The 23372-nt window shown below is 38.3% G+C and overlaps 1 protein-coding gene across 3 annotated transcripts in view; it reads left to right on the top strand.

Annotated features, from left to right (window-relative positions):
* Positions 1-23372, top strand: part of ACSS3 (acyl-CoA synthetase short chain family member 3) — a 167430-nt gene that overhangs the window by 16534 nt on the left and 127524 nt on the right. For all 3 annotated transcript variants that reach the window (XM_070507241.1, XM_070507239.1, XM_070507240.1), the window contains exon 2: positions 22511-22655. In XM_070507241.1, the coding sequence (XP_070363342.1) occupies positions 22511-22655 (145 nt within the window). The remainder of the gene's footprint in view (positions 1-22510; positions 22656-23372) is intronic.

Here is a 23372-nt window from a genome sequence, read left to right as displayed (position 1 = left end):
GATCTTATTTACTTTGTTGTGCATTTATGGTATAGTATTTTTTCCTGCTTTTCTTTCGTTGTTTTTCATCTCCATCCTCGTGCAGGTGGACAGATGTTGATAAACAGCATATGTTAAATGCAGAGATGAGTTTCTTAGGAATCACACTGTGTACAGCTCTCTTCGTTCTATTATGAATATCCCATTCTTTGAAATCCAGTACCAGTGATGCGGGGTCGGTGAGCCGAGGAGTCGAAAGAAAGATTTCTTAGACTCTCAAGATCTGGCAGTAGTGCTCTTTTATTTAGAGAATAGTGTGGAATAGCATGGGGACAGGACCCATGGGCAGTCAGAGCTTCTGCTGCCCCCAGTTGAGGGTTAGAGCTAAATTTAAGGCATAGGTATATGATTCATCTCTTTACAAGACAAAGGAAAGAACATGAAAAAAAGTTAAAATGGTATCAGTGCAGGTGGGGTCTGGTCATTGGGTGATCCCATGACTTTTAGACAAGAATCAAATCGGATTAAGTAAAGGTTAGAAAGGTTAGACGCCACCACCCTAAACCAGTTACATGAGATTGCCAGACAGCAACCAACTTAAGTTCTTGCCTCTGGCATTGATTAAGAGCTTCTAGAGATAAGACCATCCCCCCTTCTTCCTGGCACAGAGAGGGAGGCATCTTTACAGATAGAGGTTTCCCTTAGAAATGTAAATGTTTCCCAACAAAGGGGCAAACAAATTCCACTCCTTGGAGCCTGAATCTCATCTGTAGTTTTAAAACTAACCCGCCTAAAAATCCTCATCATAAGCCATTTTAAAATTAAGCAGCCTAAAACTCCTCATCACCAGGACAGTGAGTTGTGGTCTGTGTCACTTACCTGTGTTATTACATAGAGGTTGCCAAACTTTAGGGAACAAATGATCTAAAAATGTTGAATGCTTCCTTTGAGTGCTTAGGGCGTGAGGCACAAGACTTGGGATATTTGGAAAGTTTGCAATAGATTGAGAAGGAAACTCACTTGTGATTATTTTTTGGCTCATGACTCAGCTATTCCTTTCTTTAAAGCTCATGCATTGTCTCTCGATAATGATAACCAATAATAATAATAATAACCATGGCAATGGAACGGCCGTTTCTAGTTCTTGAGCGCTTGCTCTGGGTCAGGCCCTATGCAAAGACTATGAATTCGTTCTTTGAATCCTCCCCACACCTTATGAGCTAGATATAGTTATAATGCGTTTTTATAACTGTGTAAACTAAAGGACAGAAAGATTAAGTGACTCGTCATATAGTGGCGGACTTAATTTTTTAACCCAGTTGAGTTATGCTGTAGAATCCAATTTCTGTAACGAGTTTGTCAACTGAAGTAAAGAGTCTAGGTAAAGGTTAAATGAAGCAGTTTATTTGATAATCAAAGTGAGGAACTTGAGTCCTCAGGAATGGTCCAACAGAGAATTGTGAGGAACCGCTCCAAGGTCTTCAGATCTGAGGGCCGTTTATGTACTTTTTTTTTTTTTTGAGGAAGATTAGCTCTGAGCTAACATCTGCTGCCACCCTCCTCTTTTTGCTGAGGAAGACTTGCCCTGAGCTAACATCCATTGCCCATCTTCCTCTACTTTATATGTGGGACACCTACCACAGCATGGTGTGCCAAGCGGTGCCATGTCCACACCCGGGATCCGAACCGGTAAACCCTGGGCCACTGAAGCGAAACGTGTGAACTTAACCACTGAGCCACTGGGCTGGCCCCTATGTACTTTTCTTTTCTTTTTTTTAACAAAAAAAGGGCTTACACATCTAATAGTCATATACCTCAAAGATAACATAAATAAGAAGTTTTTGATTATACATCAAATAAGGCTTTTTATGTTGGTGTTATCTACGTGTGGAGGGAGGCAAGGACAAAGGTCATTACTTTTCCCTCAATCTTTAAGAAATGAGGCTTGGAAATGTGAGAGGGAGGAACCCTTTGTCTTTTCCCATTGTTGATCTGTCCAGCTGGCGTCTTCATGAGGCTTGGGCTTGCAAGGTCGTGCTAACACAGGCTTAAAATGGCCTACACGGCCGCTTCACAACACAGCGCGCATTTCTGTACTGACTTTAAGCCTGTGCAGCTTGCTTGCTAGATTCACTTGTTAGACCAGGGAGAGGGGTCCCAAAAGGTCGTTCACAGGGTATAACTACACTTTAACTTGTGTCTGGTGGTTATGTGACTGTTTAGATGTCAGGACCTAGAGGGTACAAAAGAGTGTGAACAATGTTAGAATTCTAAAAATTTCAATCAGAAATGCAACTTCCTTTCTCCTCATTTGTCATCTGTTTCTATGCGTCTTCTACTCTCCTCTCAATTTAGAGGAATGTAAATCTTCTCTGTTTTCCCAGAGTCAATTTGCACATGTCTTCTTGACAAATGGTTCTTTCCTAAAAAGCCTATCACCTTGAATCTTATTTCCCTTTAAGCTAGTGCGGCAAAGAATGCTCAATCCTCATCTCCGTTTTGTCACTCTACACCCACTACATAAGCTCACACTGCGCTGATGCTTTTCTCTTACCGTAATTTAGCAAATCAGGACTAGGTAACAGAGAGCAGGGATCAGGTCTCAGCTGCCTGTGTTGTCTTCACAGTGGAATGCACCTAACCTTGTGTATATCAATGAACTGGTTTTAAAACTTTGCCACATGCAGATTAACTTTCTTAATCCATCTCGTAAATCTGGGTTCCTGTATAAACTGCAGGTATATATTATCTGAATCATTCATTCCATCAGAACCCAAAATGACCCATGAATCTTCTTTCTATCAAGGCATCAAAGGGTTTGAAATTCTCTTGTCTTCATGGGTCTCAGTTTCATGGTGAGGCAGTTGGCCCCCTTCGCTTCTCTTTAGCTCCTTTGTCTTTAAGTTGTAGTACAGGGTACCCATGAGGATGGACTGGAAAACTTGTCTTTCTGGCACAAGTTGGATTCCAAGAATTTCAGATATAAGAGTTGGATCCATATCATGTTACCAAATTGTCATATTTTAGTCGTTTTATAGTAAATGTGTTAACCAAAGAAACTAAATTTTATTAATCAAATAAAAACCATTGGTTAAAAGTGATAAAAGAAAGACAAATGCCATAAGATCTCACTTGTACATGGAATCTAAAAAACACAACAAAACAAAAAACCCAGCTCGTAGGTACAGATAATAGATTGGTGGTTGCCAGAGGGGAGGAAGTGCAGGGTGGGTGAAATGGGTCAAGGGGGTCAAAAGGTACAAACTTCCAGCTATAAAATCAATAAGTCATGGGGATGTAATGTACAGCACGGTGACTACAGTTAATAATACTGTTCCGCATATTTGAAAGTTGCTGAGAGGAGTAAATCTTAAAAGTCCTCATCACAAGAAAAAGAAAAAAATTTTTTAACCAGACTTACTGTGGTGATCATTTTGCAATGAATACAAATATTGAATCATTATGTTGTACACCTGAAACCAATATAATGTTATATGTCAATTATACCACAATTATAAAAGGAAAAATAGTGATAGCAATCAGAACTCATAAAAAAAACTATTTCCCTTAGGACACATTGATGGTATTACCACAAATGATGATAAAAATCTTAATATTTATGTTATTTGGAGTAAAAGCTGTTTTTGATCTGTTAAAATCTTGAATTTTTGAAAAATATAAAACTGATTTTATTATTGTTTTAAAATATTGGGTCCTGACTGCTCAAGATTTCTCACACATGTCTACTATAAATATCCCATTATTTCACCTGGATATTTCAAGAGCCGTTTCAAGTGTGATTTGTAATTACAGGCTTAGTTGATCTCATTTGATGAAATTCTCTTATCTTAGTTTAATTAATTTATAGAAAGATTAATTTTTAAATTCATAGTTAGTAAAAAAAAGCCCTTTAATTAGGAAGATTTTCTTTTTCTTATTAAATATTTAGTTATTTCAAAGACTATATTTGATGGAAATAATAATACTCTTAAATCAAAATCTCTTAAATCCTAAAAGATGATTTTACTCTATATGTGTCTATTTGTATGAGTGTGTGTGTGCATATGTGTGTGTGTTTGTGAGTATGTGTTAAAGTGATACAGGATACAAAATATATTATTATGGCAATAATAACAACAATGATACTCCTTACTATTGTTCTTTAACTTCTCAAGAGCATTTGTTTTTAAAGAATTTAAGGAAGGTTAAGTAACTTGCTCATGCTTACTTGGCATGCACGTGGCAGATCTGGGATGAAAAACTAGATCTCTTAGACTTTAGAACGTATCCAGACCTTACAGTGTATCAGCTTCTCACTGTGTCATATTTCTTCTCCAAGCAATCCTATTTTATCTTCGTAATACCAGTGTTACAGATTTATAAACAAGCCAGTTGCATTTATACATGTATATACACACATATATGTTTCTTGGCCTGTTATATTTACAAAACTGGAGATTTTGGGCTCTAGAATTTATTCATTCATTAACTCATTTCTTCCTTCATTCCTTCTTTCCTTCTTTCTCTTGTTCATACAACAAATATTTATTGAATGCCTTCTACAGGTCAGGCATTATTCCAGGTCTTCGGTGAGAGTCCAGATAGAGTATAACTTTGAAGAACAATTTCATACATTGAAGGAAAAATTAGTTTTGCTTGTAATAAGATAACTTTTATTTTCCTGTTTAATAAAAGAAGAGTAATCACGAGTGATATGGATTATCTAGTTATTATTTTCTGAAAATATGGGTAATACAATTCATATTATTTTACAATCAACTGTACTCAGAATTGCCTTTGATTGCTGAGGTGTTAGTAGCTGGAGTATAGAGCCTCACATTTTGGTGAACAGTGGCCATTTTCTAATTAATTAATCCTTTAATAGATAAAGGAATCAACAATTTTAATTTTATCCCTTTGTGCAGCCTCTCATTTTCTGCTAGAGGTGCTAACACACAGGAAGGTGAGAAAAAGACAAGTAACAAAAAAGAAAATAAAAGGAAATAATGGGCTTGGTTAGCACCAGCTAGATAATGATGTCTTGGATAATTGAGAGGCTGCACTGTATTCAAGTTCCACATTATTGAAATGTTAATGGAAAATGTTTTATCTATTAATGTGATATGTAGATAGAGGGGGAATTGGCAAGGATAGAGCAAAGATGTGATTGTGACATTGTTCTCAGATTATTTTGAGAATAAGGCTTGGGAAAAAGGGCATAATAAAACTTTTGTCTACTTTGCTTAACACTTTAAGTTATGCTCAGTGGTATCTAGTTAAGTTAGATTTACCTTTGCGAATATGTCTGTGTTATGTTTGCGTCTGTGTGTAAGGTTGTATTGGCGAGAGGTGAAGTGGGAAGTTGGATGAGATGTATGTGGTGCAATTAAAAAAGCAGAGGTTTTAAAAATCACAAGGCATAGTTCTGAGATCTAGGTTTGAATTACTTCTCATTGACATTTTTTATTCAAAAAGGATTCTGATGGAAATTTAGTTTTATGCTTTTTATTCCACAAAGAAGCAGTATTACTTTAGATTTTAATGAGATAAACTTAGGAAAGCCAAAATAGGTGGAAAATCAACTGTAGTTCGATATCTAAATACATTCTCAGTATATATCTTGGTATGTTTGGTATATTTCCCTTGAGTCTTTTCTTTTTTTTCTTTTTAAATTTTTACTTCGGAATAATTATAGACTCGCAAGAAGTTGCAAAAATATTACAGAGAGGTTGTTCGTACCCATCACTTAGCTTCTCCCAATGGTAACATCTTACAGAACTATAGTACGTTACCCGAACCAAAGTTGACAGTGGCACAATAAAGTTGACTGGACCACAAACCTTACTTGGATTCGCTAGTTCTGGCATGCACTCATATGCTTTGCATGTGTATGTGTCATGCCTTTAAAAAATCTGTACTCTATGTCTGTCTGTCCGTCTGACTCTCTAGGTCTCTATTTTTGTTCTTGCAGAAAAATGGAATATACTGTCCATGCTATTTGACAGCTCATTTTCCCACTTATACCAAGTTGTGATTTTTCTATTCTTCTATTCTTCTATTCCATGATTTTTAATGTATGCAGAATATTTTTACATTATTGGGTGGACGTAAAGTTATTTATTTCACAATCCCTTCATGTAGATATTTAGGTGGTTTCTCTTTCCGGGTTTTTATGAAGAGGCAGATAGATTTGCATCTTTGGACATGACATTCCAAAGATTTCTGTCTCTGTCTCTGTCTGTCTGTCCATCTGTCTGTCTCTCTCTGTTTCTTTTTTTCTTTCCTTACTTTATGCTGATGAATTCTTAGAAGATTTCTGAGTCAAAGATAAATTATACGCTTTCTGATGTATATTGTCAGAATTTTTCTTTAGAAGGATTAATAAATATTGTGAATAAGATCCCACAGCCTTTTTCCTAATGAAATATTAGCGAATAAATAAAGGTTATAATTTAGTGGACACTGAGCACTGGGCTTTGTAAAATCTTAATGTTTTGTCACATTTGCTTCAGATCTTTTTGTTTTAAGCAGTAAAACAAACAAATGGATGTTTCTTGTGTATCTCCCCCAATTACATAGTCTTTATAGAAATAATCTCAGAATAATTTATAAGGCTCAATAGAAAGAAACGTTTCTTCTTAGACGTCCTAAAATGATTGATAGTATTCTTCCTCTTTAATAAGAGCTTGTATTAAACGTCTCTCTGTGGACATGAGCTAAGCATTGTGCGGAATGAGTTAATGAATGTGGTATCTCCCTTCTGTGAGCCTTAGCTGTAGACGAGAGTTTGATCAGAACGTTGCAGTGTGCCATTCTGCATGAGTTATAGCCTTAAAGAGAAAGAAAGGGGTAGCTAAGATGAAGGTGTAATATGAAAATAGAAAAAATAAATAGTCCTAAGGTTTTCAGGTTTATAGCTCATGAGTGTCAACACCTATTTCTCCCCTCTCTTCTTCCTATTTCTTCTTAACCAGAGTAGAGAACACCATGCCAACAAATTGGCTTCCTCCTCCCCAGCATGGTGCCAGGGCAGCTCTTTCTTCCCCTTCCTTCCTCTCTTCCTTTCCTTTTTGTTTTTCCTCCATCCCTTCATCACTGTCTTCATCAGGATTAAATGCTGAGAGGCATCTTCTCTTCCCCCCAACAAATGCTGGCTGGCACGGGAGGCGCCCCTCCTATTCTGCCCGCCCCCGGTTCTCCGGATAGGTCTGAGGTTTCTGGGTTATCTGCCTGGGGCCGGGTGGGCATCCTGGTCTGTACGTCTGGTTTTCTAGGAACCTGCTCTGGTTTGGAGTTTGGTTCCTTCTGAGCTCATCGTGACTGGTTCTCGAGTTTGTCGATGGAGGACCATTGTTCCTAAGGATGTCCTAAGTACCCTCTTGAAAAGGGCTGACCCATACTGTTTTCTTTCCTTTAAAAGGTACTTTTAAATTGATACTTAGTTAGGATTATATTTAGATTGTAATAAATTTATCCCTTGAAATGTACGTGTATTTTGATCTTTCACATTTGACCTTTACTATTAATTTAATTAATTATAATTTAATCTTTTCCTTTTTAAATATTAAACCAAATCCTATTTCCTTTTGCTTCAATTCTCTGTTCTACCTGCATTTCCTCTAGAATAAAAATAAAACAAGCAAGATAGAATGGTGTCCTTACCTTCTGCTTTGAATTTAACTGTCAGGCATGACTCACCAGCGAGGCTCTTTAACATCATTCATTCCTGCCTTTTCTCTTCATCGACAGTGGATCCAGTTCAGATAACAGGTATTGATTTCTTGAAAGCCTTTCTATTCTTTTTCCTGTTGGCTGCATTTTCACCATTGGCAGTTCACTCAGTTTTAATCGGAGATTATCTGGCATGGGTGAGGATGTCTGGGCTTTCCTTTCATGTCAAGAGGGGGCAATCTGTGGGTCGAGCTGGTGGGATGGGACCAGGGTCTGAGTGTGCGTACTCAAGTATAAAGGATCAGTAAAGAATTTCTCTCTTTTTTGTGTTAGGTTTTTCTGTTAAAATAATTGTCCTATAGAAAGATGTGCTTCCCGAGTACTTTTACAAAAACAACATCCCTAGTGGTTAAATTAACTTGAGGTTATTATGCTGCCCCAAGTAAGCAATTCTCCAGTTTGGAGTGTTTCCTGGAACAGTCAGTTGATATTGCTCAAGGCCAAGTATCTGTAATTTAGATGGGATGTCACTGTGCGAAGAAGGCAATATGACACCCTCTTAAAAATCTGTTTGTGTGCAATAGTAGTCTTTTGAGCTAGTCATTGTTTTCGGTGAGTGTTTACCTCATGAGACTCTTTTCCTTATTTGTATCAATGTGTCAGAAGTGTACTTCTGCAACTCACATTCATCCACACTTGCAGAGGTTTGTTTAAAAATAATTATTGAGCATTTGCTGTGTGCCATTAATGAGCTGCCCATAGGAAATAATATCTAGTGAGGGTGCAAGAATTACTCAGATCACACACACACGTAAAATTAGAAATTCATCACATTTTCTTTGGAGTCAGAAAGCATTGGGTTCCAGTCTGCACTCTTCGTTTTAAAATTCTAGGAAGTTATTTGACCTCTCTGAGCCTCATTCCTCATCTGTAAAATGGGAATAACATTGTCTTCCTGAAGAGATAGTGTGGAGATTCAATGATTTGATGTATATAAATTACCAAACTCAAAAGCTGGCACATTACTGGTGATTTAACAAAACATTAGTTAGTTCCCTCTCCTACTTCAGAACTGTTTCTTTTTCTTTCTTGTTCCAGGTGTACCTTGCAGAGAACATCAACTTGACACCCACAGATGATAAAATCCATAGGGTTTTTTCTTTTCTCCCCAAAGCTCCCGGGTCCATAGTTGTATATTCTTAGTTGTGGGTCCTTCTAGTTGTGGCATGTGGGTCACCACCTCAGCGTGGCTTGATGAGCGGTGCCATGTCCGCACCCAGGATTTGAACTGACGAAACACTGGGCCACCTGCGGCAGAGCGCACAAACTTAACCACTCAGCCACGGGGCCAGCCCCCATGGGTTTTTTGATATGGCCCTTCCTCCTAGTTCTACTTCCTTTGTTTCGTTTCTACGATACTCCTTCGCACGCATGTTTTCATTACTTATCATGACTTCTTAGGCTAGTCAGTAGACCTAACTGATTCCCTTTCCTCCTTTACCTCTGAAGTCTGGCCTGAAATCCATTTTTGAGTAGGGCATCCCCATGCTCAAAACCTTTTACTGGCCTCGCCTTCCTTAACAAGGCATCCAAGACTTTTAAGACAGGCCTTGCACTGATCCTTCTTCCCTTAGCTCATGTTATGCTCCCACCCCAAACACACATCTCTCAGTTCAGCAGCACCAATTCACTTGCACTTCTAAAAAAGAGCCTGAACTTTGCGCTATTTTTGTACTTGTCTCACTTGCCATTGTCCTTAAAAAAAAAAACAATAGTTCCATTGATTTTCAATCTCTGTCCCTTCAGCTACCTTCACTTTTCATCCTTCTCTTTTTTTTTTCTTTTGCTGAGGATGATTTGCCCTGAACTAACATCCACTGCCAATCTTCCTCTTTTTGTATGTGAGCCGCCACCACAGCATGGCCACTGACAGACGAGTGATATAAGTCTGCACCTGGGAACTGAAGTCAGGCCACTGAAGCGATGTGTGCCGAACTCTACCACTAGGCCACCAGGGCTGGTTCTTCCCTCTCTGTTAATAAAAGCCAGTTGGAAGATTTGCATGAGCTAAAGAGAAGCCAGAACATCCCCCTTCTCTTTATATCCTAACTTCTTGGCCATGTTGTCTGTACCCTGAGTCCTCCTTGCTCTTGTTTTCCTGAATCCACTGCAAGGTGGCCTCAGTCCTCATCTACCCAAATTGCTTTCCCAAAGATCATCAATATCTATTTCTGGCTTAATTCAGTGGATAGATTTGAAGTCCCTTCTTTATTTGATCTCTCTTTAGTGTTTGACCCTGGGGACCACCTCTGCCTCCTTGAAATTTGCTACCACTGCACTCTCCATAGTCACATCAGCCAAATGTGGCTGTAGAGCATTTGAAAAGTGGCTAGAGTGATCAAGGAACTAAATTTTAAATTTTATTTACTTTTTATTAATTAAAATTTAAATTTAGCCAGCCACCTGTGCCTAGTGGCTACCCTATTGAGATGTGGAGATATAGAACATTTCCATCCTCACAGAAGTTTCTAGTGGACAAGGCTTCTCTAGAGCAAGGATTGGCAAAGTTTTTCTTTAAGGGGCCAAATGGTAAATATTTTTGGATTTGCAGGCCAGATAGGTTTGATTGCAGCCACTCAATTCTGCTGTTGTTGAGCAAAAGCAGCCACAGAGTATATATCAACAATTGAGTGTGACTGTGTTTCAATAAAACTTTATTTCTGCAAAGAGGTGGTGGGCCAAGTTTGGCATGTGGCTATAGTTTGCTGACCCCTCTGAAGCCCTGGTTTCTTTGATGTACACTCTTTTCATTCTATTCCTATTTTTCTCTAAAACTCTCCTTTTTCAGTCTTTCATATTTCTCAAATCTCTCCCGCCTTTCTGTTGTTATCACCACAGCACTTTGTTATTTCAAAAACCCTCTAAACAGTCACCCCCTCCTGGTATCCTGCTCCAGCCCATTGTACCCATTGTCACACAACTTTGCTTTCATAACTGATATAAGCCAGTTTCCTTATTTGTAAATCTGTAAATTATAGTAATCACCTGATAGGGTTATTGAAAGGAGTCAATGAAATGTGTCTGGGGAAGGGTAAAGGTCTCTCACATTAGCTCATCAATGCAGAATAGGGGTTGTGACTCGGAGCCTGACTGCCTGACATCCAGTTGCAGCTGGTCGTGCACCAGTGTGGACCTCGGTAAGCCACTTGACCTCTCTGTACCTCAGTTTCCTCATCTATAAAGTGAGGATGGCATTAGTATACACACAGAGTTGTCATGAGAACTAAATGAATTAATTTCTGTTAAATGCTCATAGTGTTGTCTTGGTACAGAATGCTATGTTGTTGGTTTTTATTTTCCTTTCTTGGTTTTATAGATGAGAGAAGAAAGGCTTAGACATATCAATTGGCCTGCAATCGTACAGTTAGTAAATGACATGTCTGAGATTGAACAATGCACTTTTGACCTAAAAGCCCAGGTCTTTACACTATATACTATACTCCTTTCAGCACCCACTAACTCCTTACCACATTGCCTTATCTGGAATTCATCTCATTTTTGCTCTGTGCTTTCATCATACTTTGTTTATACCTCAAGAAATTTGCTACACTTTGCTTTTTCTTATAGTTTTTACAAATCAGTCTTCCTTTTAAAGTGGAGAACATCTTCCCAGTTACGTTTTTTTCCCTTCTTTCACGGTCTCAGGTCTAATCAACAACAAACTATTGTTAAATTTGTTGAATAGAAAAGATTTTGAAGAGAAAATCATTATTGATAGTTAATATTGAGGGTTGTAATCTGCCGAAGTCTGCTTATAAAATAATGAATTATTTCTTATAAAGGTTATATATTCAATGCCATTTTAGTGTATAGATTTAGTGTTTTAGTATGTAGATAACCAAGTGTGTCCTTCATCTTTCAATTGTTTTCAATATGGTAGCCTTGGTTTTATTTAACTTTTGAAAAAGAGCTTGAGGTTTGTTTTTGTTTTTTCCTGAAACTGTGATGTAATGAAGACCCAAATGAGAGGTCATCAGGGAAGGAAATTGTAATATGATCTGAAGAAGGAAGCTTGTATTAGGAGGTAAATTACAAGTTGGACTTTCCATTTGTTTAATAATGAATATATACAGAGTACAGAAATCAGTAGCTGAGATTACAGAGAGGGTTGCAACATTGTGACTACTAATATGGTTGTGCTGAGGAAGCTTTCAACACTCATTGCATACAAACTGAAATATGCTAGTTGTGAAACCATTTCCTAGACCACACTGTTGAAAATACATTAAGTGTTATTCTTGGAATAGGAGGGAATGGTGGAATTGAGACGAACATTTTAGACTTTACCAATTCAACTTTCTGTAGTTGGGTAATCAAATTCAGAGTAAATACTATCAATTTCCCCCTCTGAAAGATGTGATTTTTTTTTTTGAGTGTCAGAGTTTTATTTCCTTTTATAATGTTTGAAAACTGATTTAATAAATACATGCCAAAATAACAGAATTTTAGCTCTGAACAAAGGGAAGGTTGGCAGTGATGAGAACAGAAGAAACATGTGAACATTGTCCACTAGCTTCTTCTGGCACCCGGAGATCCAGACCATGGACTTTGTCAGGCTCCCAACCTCTTAAAGATCCTTCAGATATCCACTCACGTTTGTTGACAGCCCTGTGCGTGGGTCAAGTAAACTCTCCACTCTAACTCGTTTGATAAACAAGGCCAAAGTGAAATACAGGATGGGCACAAGTCAGGTATTGTGAAAGACAAAAGAGTCAGGGTGGGCTAAGGTGAAGAAGAGAAGAAACCGCATTCAAGCAAGATTCCCTTCAAAGAGCTGAGTCCAAGTTTGTACACTAGATGTAAACTAGCAGAGGTTAATAAGGAAAAGGTAAGGGAAAATACATAATTATGTATGAGAAGAACTCTAGAAGGAATTTCAAGGACTTTCTTCTTTATGGACCCCCTTCTGAAGGCCCTTAGCTCCACCTCCATGAGCTCAGACACTGATGATGGCGCCTCTTGACTCCTTTTCAAGGACATCTAACTTTACTCTAGTGACTGTATAATTACACTAGCTGAGATTTCTCCCATTTCATTTGCCCTGGAATGTATCCCTCTGCCTCTTAAATTATGAAATATGACAATTTTAAAATTTGTTTGGGCTTGCTAACATTCGTGGATCTTCAGACTTTTGTATCAATCAGGATAGACTAAGTTATGCTGCAGGAATAAATAGCCCTCAAGTCTCCCTGGTTTAAAATAGCTCAGGTATAGCTCCCTCATCCAAGTTCATCTTAGGTTACCCGGGGGATTTGCTCCATGTCATCTGTCCTCACTCAAGGATATAGGCTGATAGTGCAGTTAGCGTTTGCAGTGTCACTCGTCCTTGTGGCAGAGACAAGGAAATACGACAAATGCATTAGATCTTGAAGACTTCTTGCCTTATTTCTGTGGCCATGTCCTGGTCTACATCAAGCCTCGAGGCCACGCCTCATTTCAAGTAGGTTTGAAAGTGCAGTCTTATAATGCCTGGAACGAGGGCAACCACAATCACAGGAATGTTGACCACAGATTCTAGCAGATCTCTCCATGGGACTGGAAGGTTCTCTGTACCATTTATTATGACTGCTCAGCTGCTTGAGGTTGATTCTGGTGAGGCAAATAAATAAAAAGAAGAGGCAAAAATCATATTGCCTAAATTTTAGTTTCTTAAAACTGAGTTTACATGTGTCGTAAGTATAAGAAATTCTCCTTTTTATTGGAAGAAAATTGAAAGAAAGATGTTTTTATTTAATTAAAATTTTTTCATTCACAGTAGTTATACTGATTATGGAGTTGACCAAGAGCCAAGCAACTTTGACTGTTAAAATTTATATTTTTATTTAAATATATTTAAATCATCCATTTAACATATAAATGTTCTTAAGAATAAAAATAACAGAAGTATTTATTTTATAAAAATATAGACTATCCCTTCTCCATTCTGCCCCTCAGTTTTTCTCTTACCTGAGTTTACCACTAATTGACATTTTCTTGTCCATTTTTCTAGACTCCTTTTTGTGCTTTTGTACAACCCAGAGATAAATACACAGACAATTTGCTTTGGCCAATCTAAAAGTACATTTTGGAGATTATAATACATACGTATACACACACACACATATATCTCCTCCTATATTGCTGAGCTAATTTATTTGCTCACCAACATTATATGAGAATGCTGCATTCTCTTTACTGTCCCCAACACTGTATAATATCTTTATATCAACCCATTGGGGGAAAATGGCATCTCATTATTATTTTAATGTTCATTTTCCTAATTGTTAGTAAAGCTGAGCATCATGTGCTTTTGCTTATTGGCCATTATCATTTTTTTCCTTCTATTGCTAGCATACTGCATTTCTTTGCCTATTGGATTTTTGGTTTTTTCTTATTGATTTTTAGGTACACTTTAAATATTATTGAAGTTGAGAATATATCTTTCCTCTTGTTATTTATGTTGAAAATATGCCCTCCCCACAACATAAACCCCAGCTTTATGTTTTGTTTTGTTTGAGGAACATTAGCACTGAGCTAACGTCTGCCACCAATCCTCCTCTTATTGCTGAGGAAGATTGGCCCTGAGCTAACATCCATGCCCAACTTCCTCTATTTTATGTGGAACGCCTGCCACAGCATGGCTTGACAAGCAGTGCATAGGTCCACACCTGGGATCTGAACCCTGCAAACCCCAGCCGCCAAAGCAGAATGTGCCAACTTAAGCACTGTGCCACTGGCCTGGCCCCGTATGTTGTTGTCTATTTCACATATATGTGAAATAGAATATATGCATACACATGCATATACACACACACTCATATGAGTGTCAAAATGCAGGTAGCTGAATGGAGTACATTTCAGAATCCAAGTGAGGATCCTTGTTTGCTTGCCAATGAATCCACATTTTGATTACTACAGCCCTTCTTCCTATGATTGCTTGAGAGAGAAGAGGGAATTTCCAGGTGGCAGTGGTATGTAGGGTTTCTAGGCCTCCTGGAAGTTATAGAGAGCCTTGTTCCCGTTCTACAGGTCTTAAATCTCCTAGGGGATCATCCATGCAGAAACTCTCCCTATTTCAGAAACTTAGACTCTAGGCTGCTAAAAGTGTGTGTGGTGTGTGTGTGTGGCACTTATGTCTTAATTATCCATCTAAACACCAATGGCCCCTTCTTTATTCCTACCTGCCACTGATCTTGGAGTTATGTCAAAGTTTTATTGAGAGAGTTTTTTTGTTGTGTCTTTGTGTTATCTGCTTAGGGTTTATAGGTTTCTCATGAATGCATTCTATGGTATGATTGTTTATGTTTTTCTCCACCTTTATTTTCTTTCTTTTATTTTCACCTAACAGTATATAACATGTCATGGAAATTTTTCTGTGTCAATGATGCAGGCTCGGTGAGTCAAGGAGTCAAAAGAAAGATTTCTTGGACTCTCAGGTCTGGCAGTAGTGCTCTTTTATTCAGAGAATAGTATGGAATAGCATGGGGACAGGACCCATGGGCAGTAAAGAACTGCAAACATGGGTTGAGGGTAGGGCTAAATTTAGGCATAGGTACATGAGTTCTCTCTTTATAAGACAAAGGAAAGATTATGTAAAAAAATAGTCCTTAAAATGGTATCAGTGCAGGTGGGGTCTGGTTATTGGGTGGTCCTATAACTTTAGATAAGAATCAGATCGGATTAAGTCAGGATGTCCTATGCTTCCCCATTAAGAGTTTTTAGAGATAAGGTCATCCCCCCTTCCTCCTGGTATAGAGAGGGAGACACCTTTACAGATGGAGATTTCCTTTACAAATGGAAAGGTCTCTTAACAAAGGGTAAGCAAATTCTACTTTTCAGAGTTTCTTTCCTGTCTGCAGTTTTTAAAAGTAACCAACCCAAAATAATCCTCATTATCAGTACACTTGGATCTACCATGTTTCTCTTGGCTTCTGGATTTAGCAGTCTTTCTGCTCCTGTCTGTTTTATATATGCCACGGTTCTGATCAGGTGGTAGTACCATTTCTAGTGGTTCCACTATTGCTATCAGTTTCATTTTAGTTTTATGTTGTGTTCTGTTATTCAGGTAAACTATGGGGTAAATTCAAATTGCATGCAGTTTTCTGCAGAAGGAATTCGGGGCCGGCATGGGTAGGAAAAAAGAGTATGAAATTTTTCTGTTCTTTCTTCAACATCAGTAAAAGCTGACTGAGTTTAAAGAGAGAACTAGTCACTAGCCTCTACTGACAGAACACTCCAGTGGTTATATCTAGAAACCATATAGCCCTGACAAAGACTCTGATATATATATATATATAATTAGTATATAATACTAATATATATGGGAAGATTGAAGCATCACAAATGAATAAGCACAGTAAGGATTAGTCAAAAATGCTGCTTGGAAAATGGACTGTTGTTAAACAAATATAATTTTACTACCTCATCATAATATATATATATACATATACACACATATCATACAATACATATGTGCCATATATAATATATAACAGATATTACATACATTTTACATATATTAAATACATATATGAGTAAATTATTGCCACATTTAAGAGATCAATATAGAAAGTGAAACCAGAAGAGAGTAGGATGAACTATCTTACGTAAGATTATTATACATATAGCATACTTAGAAAAATTTGCAAAGGAAAGGGAAAGTTTATTTGACTATATACAAATTGAAAATATTTCTATTTCAAGAAGCACCAGGAATTAAAATTAGTGAATAAACTGAGAAAATAACTTGTAACAATGTCAGACTAAAGTTCAATGTCCTATATAAAGAGCTTTTAAAAATTGGTAGGACATTGTACTTAATACTAGTGATCAAAGAAACCAAAATTAAAACTATTTTTCACTTCTCAAATTGAAGAGGATTGAGAATAATCTCTGTTTAGAAGAGTGTGATGAAATGAGCTTTCAGGTAATGCTGAAGGTAATATAAATTGATTCAATATTTCCAGAAAGCAATTTGATTATTTGATTTTAGTGTGTGTGTGTGTCTGCTTGACTGTAGGAATCTAGCCTGCAAATGTAATAAAAAACAATATGACTAATATTTCTCTACAAACAACGTCATCCCAGAATCATTTAAAATAATGACAATATTGTGAAAGGCAATTTACAACAATGCAGGATTAACTTTATTACTGAATAGCCATTGAAGGGAATATTATGCCATCATTAAACATGTTTTTTGAGAGTTTTTCAGGCCCTTGGAAAAAATTCATAATGCAATCTTAAACATAGAAGAAAAATATTTACATATAGAAAAAAAGATACTTGAAATTGTATTTTCTCGGTTTTCTACAGTGAGCATTAGTTATTTTAATCATCTGGGGAGACAAACATTTAAAACCTGCCCATCAATTTAAAAGGGCCAGTGAAGATATAGCACACAGAAGACATTCAATTGAACTTTACTGAAATGATTTGATTTAAAATGGAATAAGAATCTTGTCATAGTACAGTAATCAAATCTTTGAGCTGGGAGGCCCCTTGCGGGTCACTTGGTCTGGTCTTCTACAGTAAACCAATCTTTAAATTGAGCCAGTTTATATTGGTATATTCATTACCTGTAAATCCTGCTGGAACCATGCCAATTTATCTCCTGCAACATTTCTCTCTTAACATTATTTGCAGGCCCTTCTCTCTGAATTTTTTTCCTGCCTACCTCAAAGAATACTCTTAAAATTCTTTAAAGTTCTTTAAGGGTACCCTTAAAAAAGAAAATCTTAAGGTGTTAGTAATTTAAGTGTTAAACTCTCTCAAATTTGCAAACAATCAAAAAAAAATCTAAAATTCTTCGAGTATTGTCTGTAGAGGTAGTGTTGCATGGTGTTTAAAGGTTTGGTTCTGTAATCAGGCTGCCTTGAGCAGAGTACTGTCAGATGAGTCTCCTTGTATGTAAAAGGGGGTTTATAATAGCACCTACCTCCTACGGTAAGGTTGTATTTTGATTAAATGAGTAAATGCATGTGCAATATTGGCCTAGAGTAAGAGATCAGTAGATATTATTTAGAGACTTCTGGTTTCAGGACAAGAGGGAGAAAATGCACTTCTCCTATTCATCCTGTTAAGTACAGCTTAAGAAGAAGGCTCCAAAAGGTAGGTAGAAGAAACCAAACCAGCTAGGAGCTTTGGGACATGAAGAATGGCATGGTCATGAGTTCCTGGGGTTTTCTCTCCACCTTCTATATCCTACAATGGAGTGCTGGAGAAGCCGGCAACCCAGAAACATTACTGGGTGCAGGGAAAAAAAAGCCCCAACAAAAACCTTCTCTCTCTGGACAAAAAAACAGAAGAAGGGCAGCCTAGCAAGACAGAAGATTTTTAGACAGTAACCACCCTAATCTAGCCAAACATCACAGAAAAAACTGTGGTTCCACTCCCATCCTCACCAGTAAAAACCTGGTGGAGAGCCTAGACTACTCCTCTTACTAGGCTGTAACAAGGTGCCCCAAACATCGCCGCCTCTCCTGGTGCTGTCTGAAAACGTTATATGGGGAGTTAGAACATTAATTCTGGCTAAGGTAAGGAGGTAAGGTGGCTCTTACACCTCTCACTGTCAGTGGAGGTCACGTGGGGAGCAATAATGAGTACCCTCCCTCTCTCAGCCAGGAAGCTTAGTGGGCTGACAAGGACTTTAAAGCAGCCATCATAAAAATGCTTCAACTAGCAACTGTGAACATTCTTGAAGCAAAGCTTTTAAAAAGTCTCAATGAAGAAGTAGAGGGGCTGACCCAGTGGCATAGTGGTTAAGTTCGCACACTCTGCTTCATCTGCCTGGGGTTCACCAGTTCGGATCCTGGGTGTGGACATGGCACCACTTGGCAAAAAGCCATGCTGTGGTAGGCGTCCCACATATAAAGTAGAGGAAGATGGGCATGGATGTTAGCTCAGGGCCAGTCTTCCCCAGCAAAAAGAGGAAGATTGGCAGTAGTTAGCTCAGGGCTAATCTTCCTCAAAAAAAAAAAAAAAATAATAAGGTATTAAAAACTACCCTGGCAACTCTACCTGGATTCTAAATTCAATGTTTCTTGAAAATGTACTAATATTTTCATTCATTCATTTACCAAATATTTAGTGAGTGCCTAATATATGAGAATGGCTATAGTAGATCTTAGGACTACAAGAAGGATATGACATAGTCTCTGTTCTTAGGTAGTCAGTCCTGGTGGTCTGGTGGTTACGATGCATTGCTCTCTGCCAGTGCACATTTCCCTATCAAAGAACCATGTCATCTCTTTGTCTGTTGTCATACTGTGGCGACTGTATGTTGCTGTGATGCTGAAAGCTACACCATTGGTACTTCAGATATCAGCAGGGTCCCCCATGGGGTGGACAGGTTTCAGCAGACCTTCCAGACTAAGACACACTAGGAAGAAGGACCTGGGCACTCACTTCCGGGAAAATTAACCACGAAAACCCTGTGAATAGCAGCAGAGCCTTGTCTGATACACAGCTGGAAGGGGAGAGGATGACGCATAAAGGCTGGGCAGGGTTCCCCTCCACTGTACACAGGGGCACTAGGAGTCAGAATTGAGTCTATGGCACTAACAGCAAACTGCTCTTAGATGACAGTATAATAAAGGAAATGGAAGTAAGTAGACCAGTTGTTAATGCAATGGGATGAGTACTATGATAGAGACATGTGCACAAGGCTTTGGAACTGCTCGGGAGAAGGTGGTGATAAAGGTGAAGGACAGCCACGGAAACAGCTGCTGACTGGATTCAAGGAATTGCAAATTTTCTAACTCAATATAACTGAAGGTGGGAAGTTTGATGAGGGGAAATGAACCTGTGTAGGTGAATGAGTTTTGCATGTCGTCTAAAGATAGATAGTTTCTATACTGAACTTTATGGAAAAGTAATACATGATTCTGAGCACCATTTGACACAATAATACTTACACTGAGGAAAGACATTCTAGTAGCATAGGAAGATGACTTGAGAGGATGGGGTAAGGCTAGGGCAGGGACATTAATTGAGATGCAGTAATTGTAACCCAGGTTATCAATGAGAGAACCAAGCAATTACAGAGACAGATGTGACATATAACTGATTGTAGAGGAGGGATTAAATCTAACTTTTGGGTTTCTAAACCTTGCGCTGGGTACAAGGCAGTTCCTTGAAATATGGAAAACAGGAGGAAGGCAAGTTTGCAGTTGGGATGGGGCTGTGGGTTAGATGTGGGCTGAAAATGATAATAGTTTTGGACATACTGTTCTTTCCAAGTAGAGATGTCCTGCAGACTATTGGCTGTAAGGGTAAGGAGCTCAGAAAGGAGATCAAGCCTGGAGCTAAAGATGGAGCTTGAAAGCATGGGAGTGTAGTGATCACCCAGGGAACGTATGTAGAGTGCGCAAAGGGATGGATATAGAGTTTTAGGGACCACTGTGGATTAAAGATTCGGCAAAGGAAGAAAATTTCTTGGAAGATGTTGGTTCACAAACTGGCCCTGGGTACACAGAAGGCCAGGAGAAACTGAAGAAAGAGGCAGATCAGTCCAGATTGATAGGTGGGAGATTTAATAAGAAAGGGAAATTACGTGTGAGCCTTGTCTTCAGCAGCCACAAGAGGAGTAGGTCTCCGCAACCACCCACTAGAATCTTAAAGGTTTATATAGAGGCCTTAACTGTGTTGAGGCACGTATTCAGTCCAGTTGGTCTCAGTGACGCCTTACTCTCTGAAGGCTGCGTCCTTGAAAAGGCAGCTAGTATGGGAATAGTAGATGGGATGTACCTTCCAAGGACAGGGGAGTTTCTGATTGCCTGGGTCCAGCTCATGAGTCAGCCGGTGCTTATGTCCTCTCCATGACTTCCTCCAACAGACATTAAGAAGGAGCAGGCAAAGAGGTAGGAGAACAATAAGGTAAATGATAAAGTGAATTCTCCATGAGTTTTCGGAATTGAGAGGGCTCCCAATTTGGTGAAGTGTTGAGAGCATAATTAAATATTGAACACAAAGAGTGGTAGAGTAGAAGTTGTAGATAAAGGGAGAGAGAATAATGACATCATCAAGAAGTGTTCCAGCAAGTTGATCTTCCATGAGTCGGCTTTTCAGAGGCAAAAGCAGAAGCAAAAAATACAAATAAATATTTTGTGGGAAAATTCCATAAGACATCTAGATATTCTTTAAAACATCTTTATTTCTGCCACAAAATGTTGAACAAACTTTACCTTTTTCTTGGAGTATTAGTTAATTATGGTCCCAATGATGCTGCAAATCAATTGACTGTAATACTCTCTGAATTATGAGATATTTAGCATTATTTCCATGTATCTGGAGGTCGTAATGGGATTAGCTGATCTAGGATAGGCATGACTGGAAAATTGCTCCAAGACATATATCTGGCTGGGTTGGGCTCCCTACTTCTTTGGAGTTCCGCTCGTCCCTGCGAATATTTGTTCTGGGTACCAGGCTGAGGAGGAGGAATGCCTGGAGGCTCGTCTCCTGGAGAAGGTAGAGGTGCAGACGAGCAAGCCCTATCGTGCAAGTGCTTTCAAGCCTCTGCTTGCGTCACGTCAGCTGATTAGCCAAATCATGTGGCTGAGCCCCAAATCTAGGGGCGTATTCTGCCCTCATGGAGTTGGGGGCGAGGGGAAAAGACAAAATATGGTTGATGGAAGTCGAGGTTGGGGAAGAAACGATGTTTTTGAACAAACATCAAACCTATCATACTTGGCAATTCAGAATCATTAGATTAATGACTCCTTGTGCTGTGCTGTAGTCGTATTCAGTGTTATTGAAGTGTGTAGGCTCGTTTGATGCTGATTAAAGGATCGCTCCTCTTGCTGCCTTCTGTACCTGCTATTTCTGAATGCTGCCTCTGTATCTATAGCTGTTCTTCGTTTCCCGTTTCGTTTCACACACAGCTCTTTGAGTGAAGACTTGAAGGTGATACTCAGCTATTTAAAAGGACTTTTTCTTGTGGCGTCAATATTTTTTCCTGTTATTTTATTTCGTTATTTTCCTGTTATTATTTCCTGTAATTTTGCATTGTTATAATTTTTGGTAGTCTGATGTTGGGATGAATGCACCATTACTGTACTGTATATTTGATTCCAGTCCCCTCATCCTAAAAAAAAAAAGTGGCAAAAGTGAAGCTTCTTCTTTCAGAAAAACCAGCTTTATTTCCTTAAAAATTATCTCCAGCTATCTGCATTATATCTTTATTTGCAAAGGAAAGCATTGATCAATTAGGAGATGAAGAGTTCTGAATTACAAAGGCTTTTTTAAAATTAAAATTGTATGTGTGTGTCCGTTCTTTATTCAAATTATGAAGCACCTCGTATATACAGAAAAGAGTTTATCTATTCTTTATAAATTGGAAGCGTCACATTTAATTGAAACAAATATATATGTGTGGCTCTTTCAAGGAATAATTGATTTTCCAGTAAGTTGGTCTTTTCACAGCAGGCACCCAAACTTCAGCTCTATATCTGCCGTTTGCCCTCTCAGCCTAGTGCGTCTGTGCTGCACTTACATACAATTCATTTCATCCATATAAAGTAGATTATTTTGATTCTTTATCCTCTAGTTTCATCCTAAGCAATAAAATCCACAAAGTTGTCGCCTTGAAGTGCAAGGTGTATTTTTTTCTAATGTACATAAAAATAAATACACATCTATTAAAATAAAAATGTCGCTCTGTACCATCTTAAATATCTAGTTTACGACCATTATTACCTGGCATAACACACATGGGGAAACACTGTTTTAAGGGTAGTTCTGCCAAACTAGAGATATAGGAAGCTAGTTAAGCAATAATATATTTTGAAAAGACATTCACTTTTACTTTCCAATTTTTTTCCAGGTTTGTGGAAGGAATGCTTAACATTTGTTACAATGCCATTGATCGTCACATTGAAAATGGTAAAGGAGATAAGATTGCTATCATCTATGACAGTCCTGTTACAAATACTAAGGCAATGATTACCTATACAGAAGCCCTGGAGCAGGTAATAGCAGAAACTTTCCACATGTGCTATTTGAAAATCATACAGAAATTACTTAAATAGCATACATTCTCATTGTATGCTCATTTAATTCACTTAATTCATTGACGTGTTACTGTGTTTTTCTTTTGGTGTGCATTGTAAATAGAAGCGTGTTAACTCAGGGCGGCCCCGTGGCTGAGTGGTTAAGTTCTCTCGGTCTGCTTTGGCGGCCCAGGGTTTCACCGGTTCAAATCCTGGGTGCAGACGTGGCACCGCTCATCCAGCCATGCTGAGGTGGTGTCCCACATGCCACAACTAGAAGGACCCAGAACTAAAAAATACACAACTTTGTACCACGGGGCTTTGGGAGAAAAAGGAAAAATAAAATCTTTAAAAAAAAAAGAAGTGTGTTAACTTATTTAAGGGGTTTTTATCCCTTAAATTTATATTTTACAGTACTGGAAGATACTCCTTTTACAGGCAGTGGTTAGCAAATCTCCAAGAATATGTTTAAATCCTCTTCTGGCCTTTGCTTTCTGTCCTCATTGCCATCACCTTAGCCTAGCCACTTTTCACCTCTTGTATTATCAAAGTACAGCCATTTAACGAGGTCACATGTCACCATGTCATTTAATGATGGGGGAACGTCCTGAGAATTGCATTGTTAGGCAATTTTGTCATTGTGCAAACATCATAGGGTGTACTTACACAAACCTAGATGGCATGGTCTGCTACACC

This window comes from Equus asinus, chromosome 4, assembly GCF_041296235.1.
Source record: "Equus asinus isolate D_3611 breed Donkey chromosome 4, EquAss-T2T_v2, whole genome shotgun sequence".
Taxonomy (NCBI): Eukaryota; Metazoa; Chordata; class Mammalia; order Perissodactyla; family Equidae; genus Equus; species Equus asinus.
This window is presented reverse-complemented; position numbering and strand designations above follow the sequence as displayed.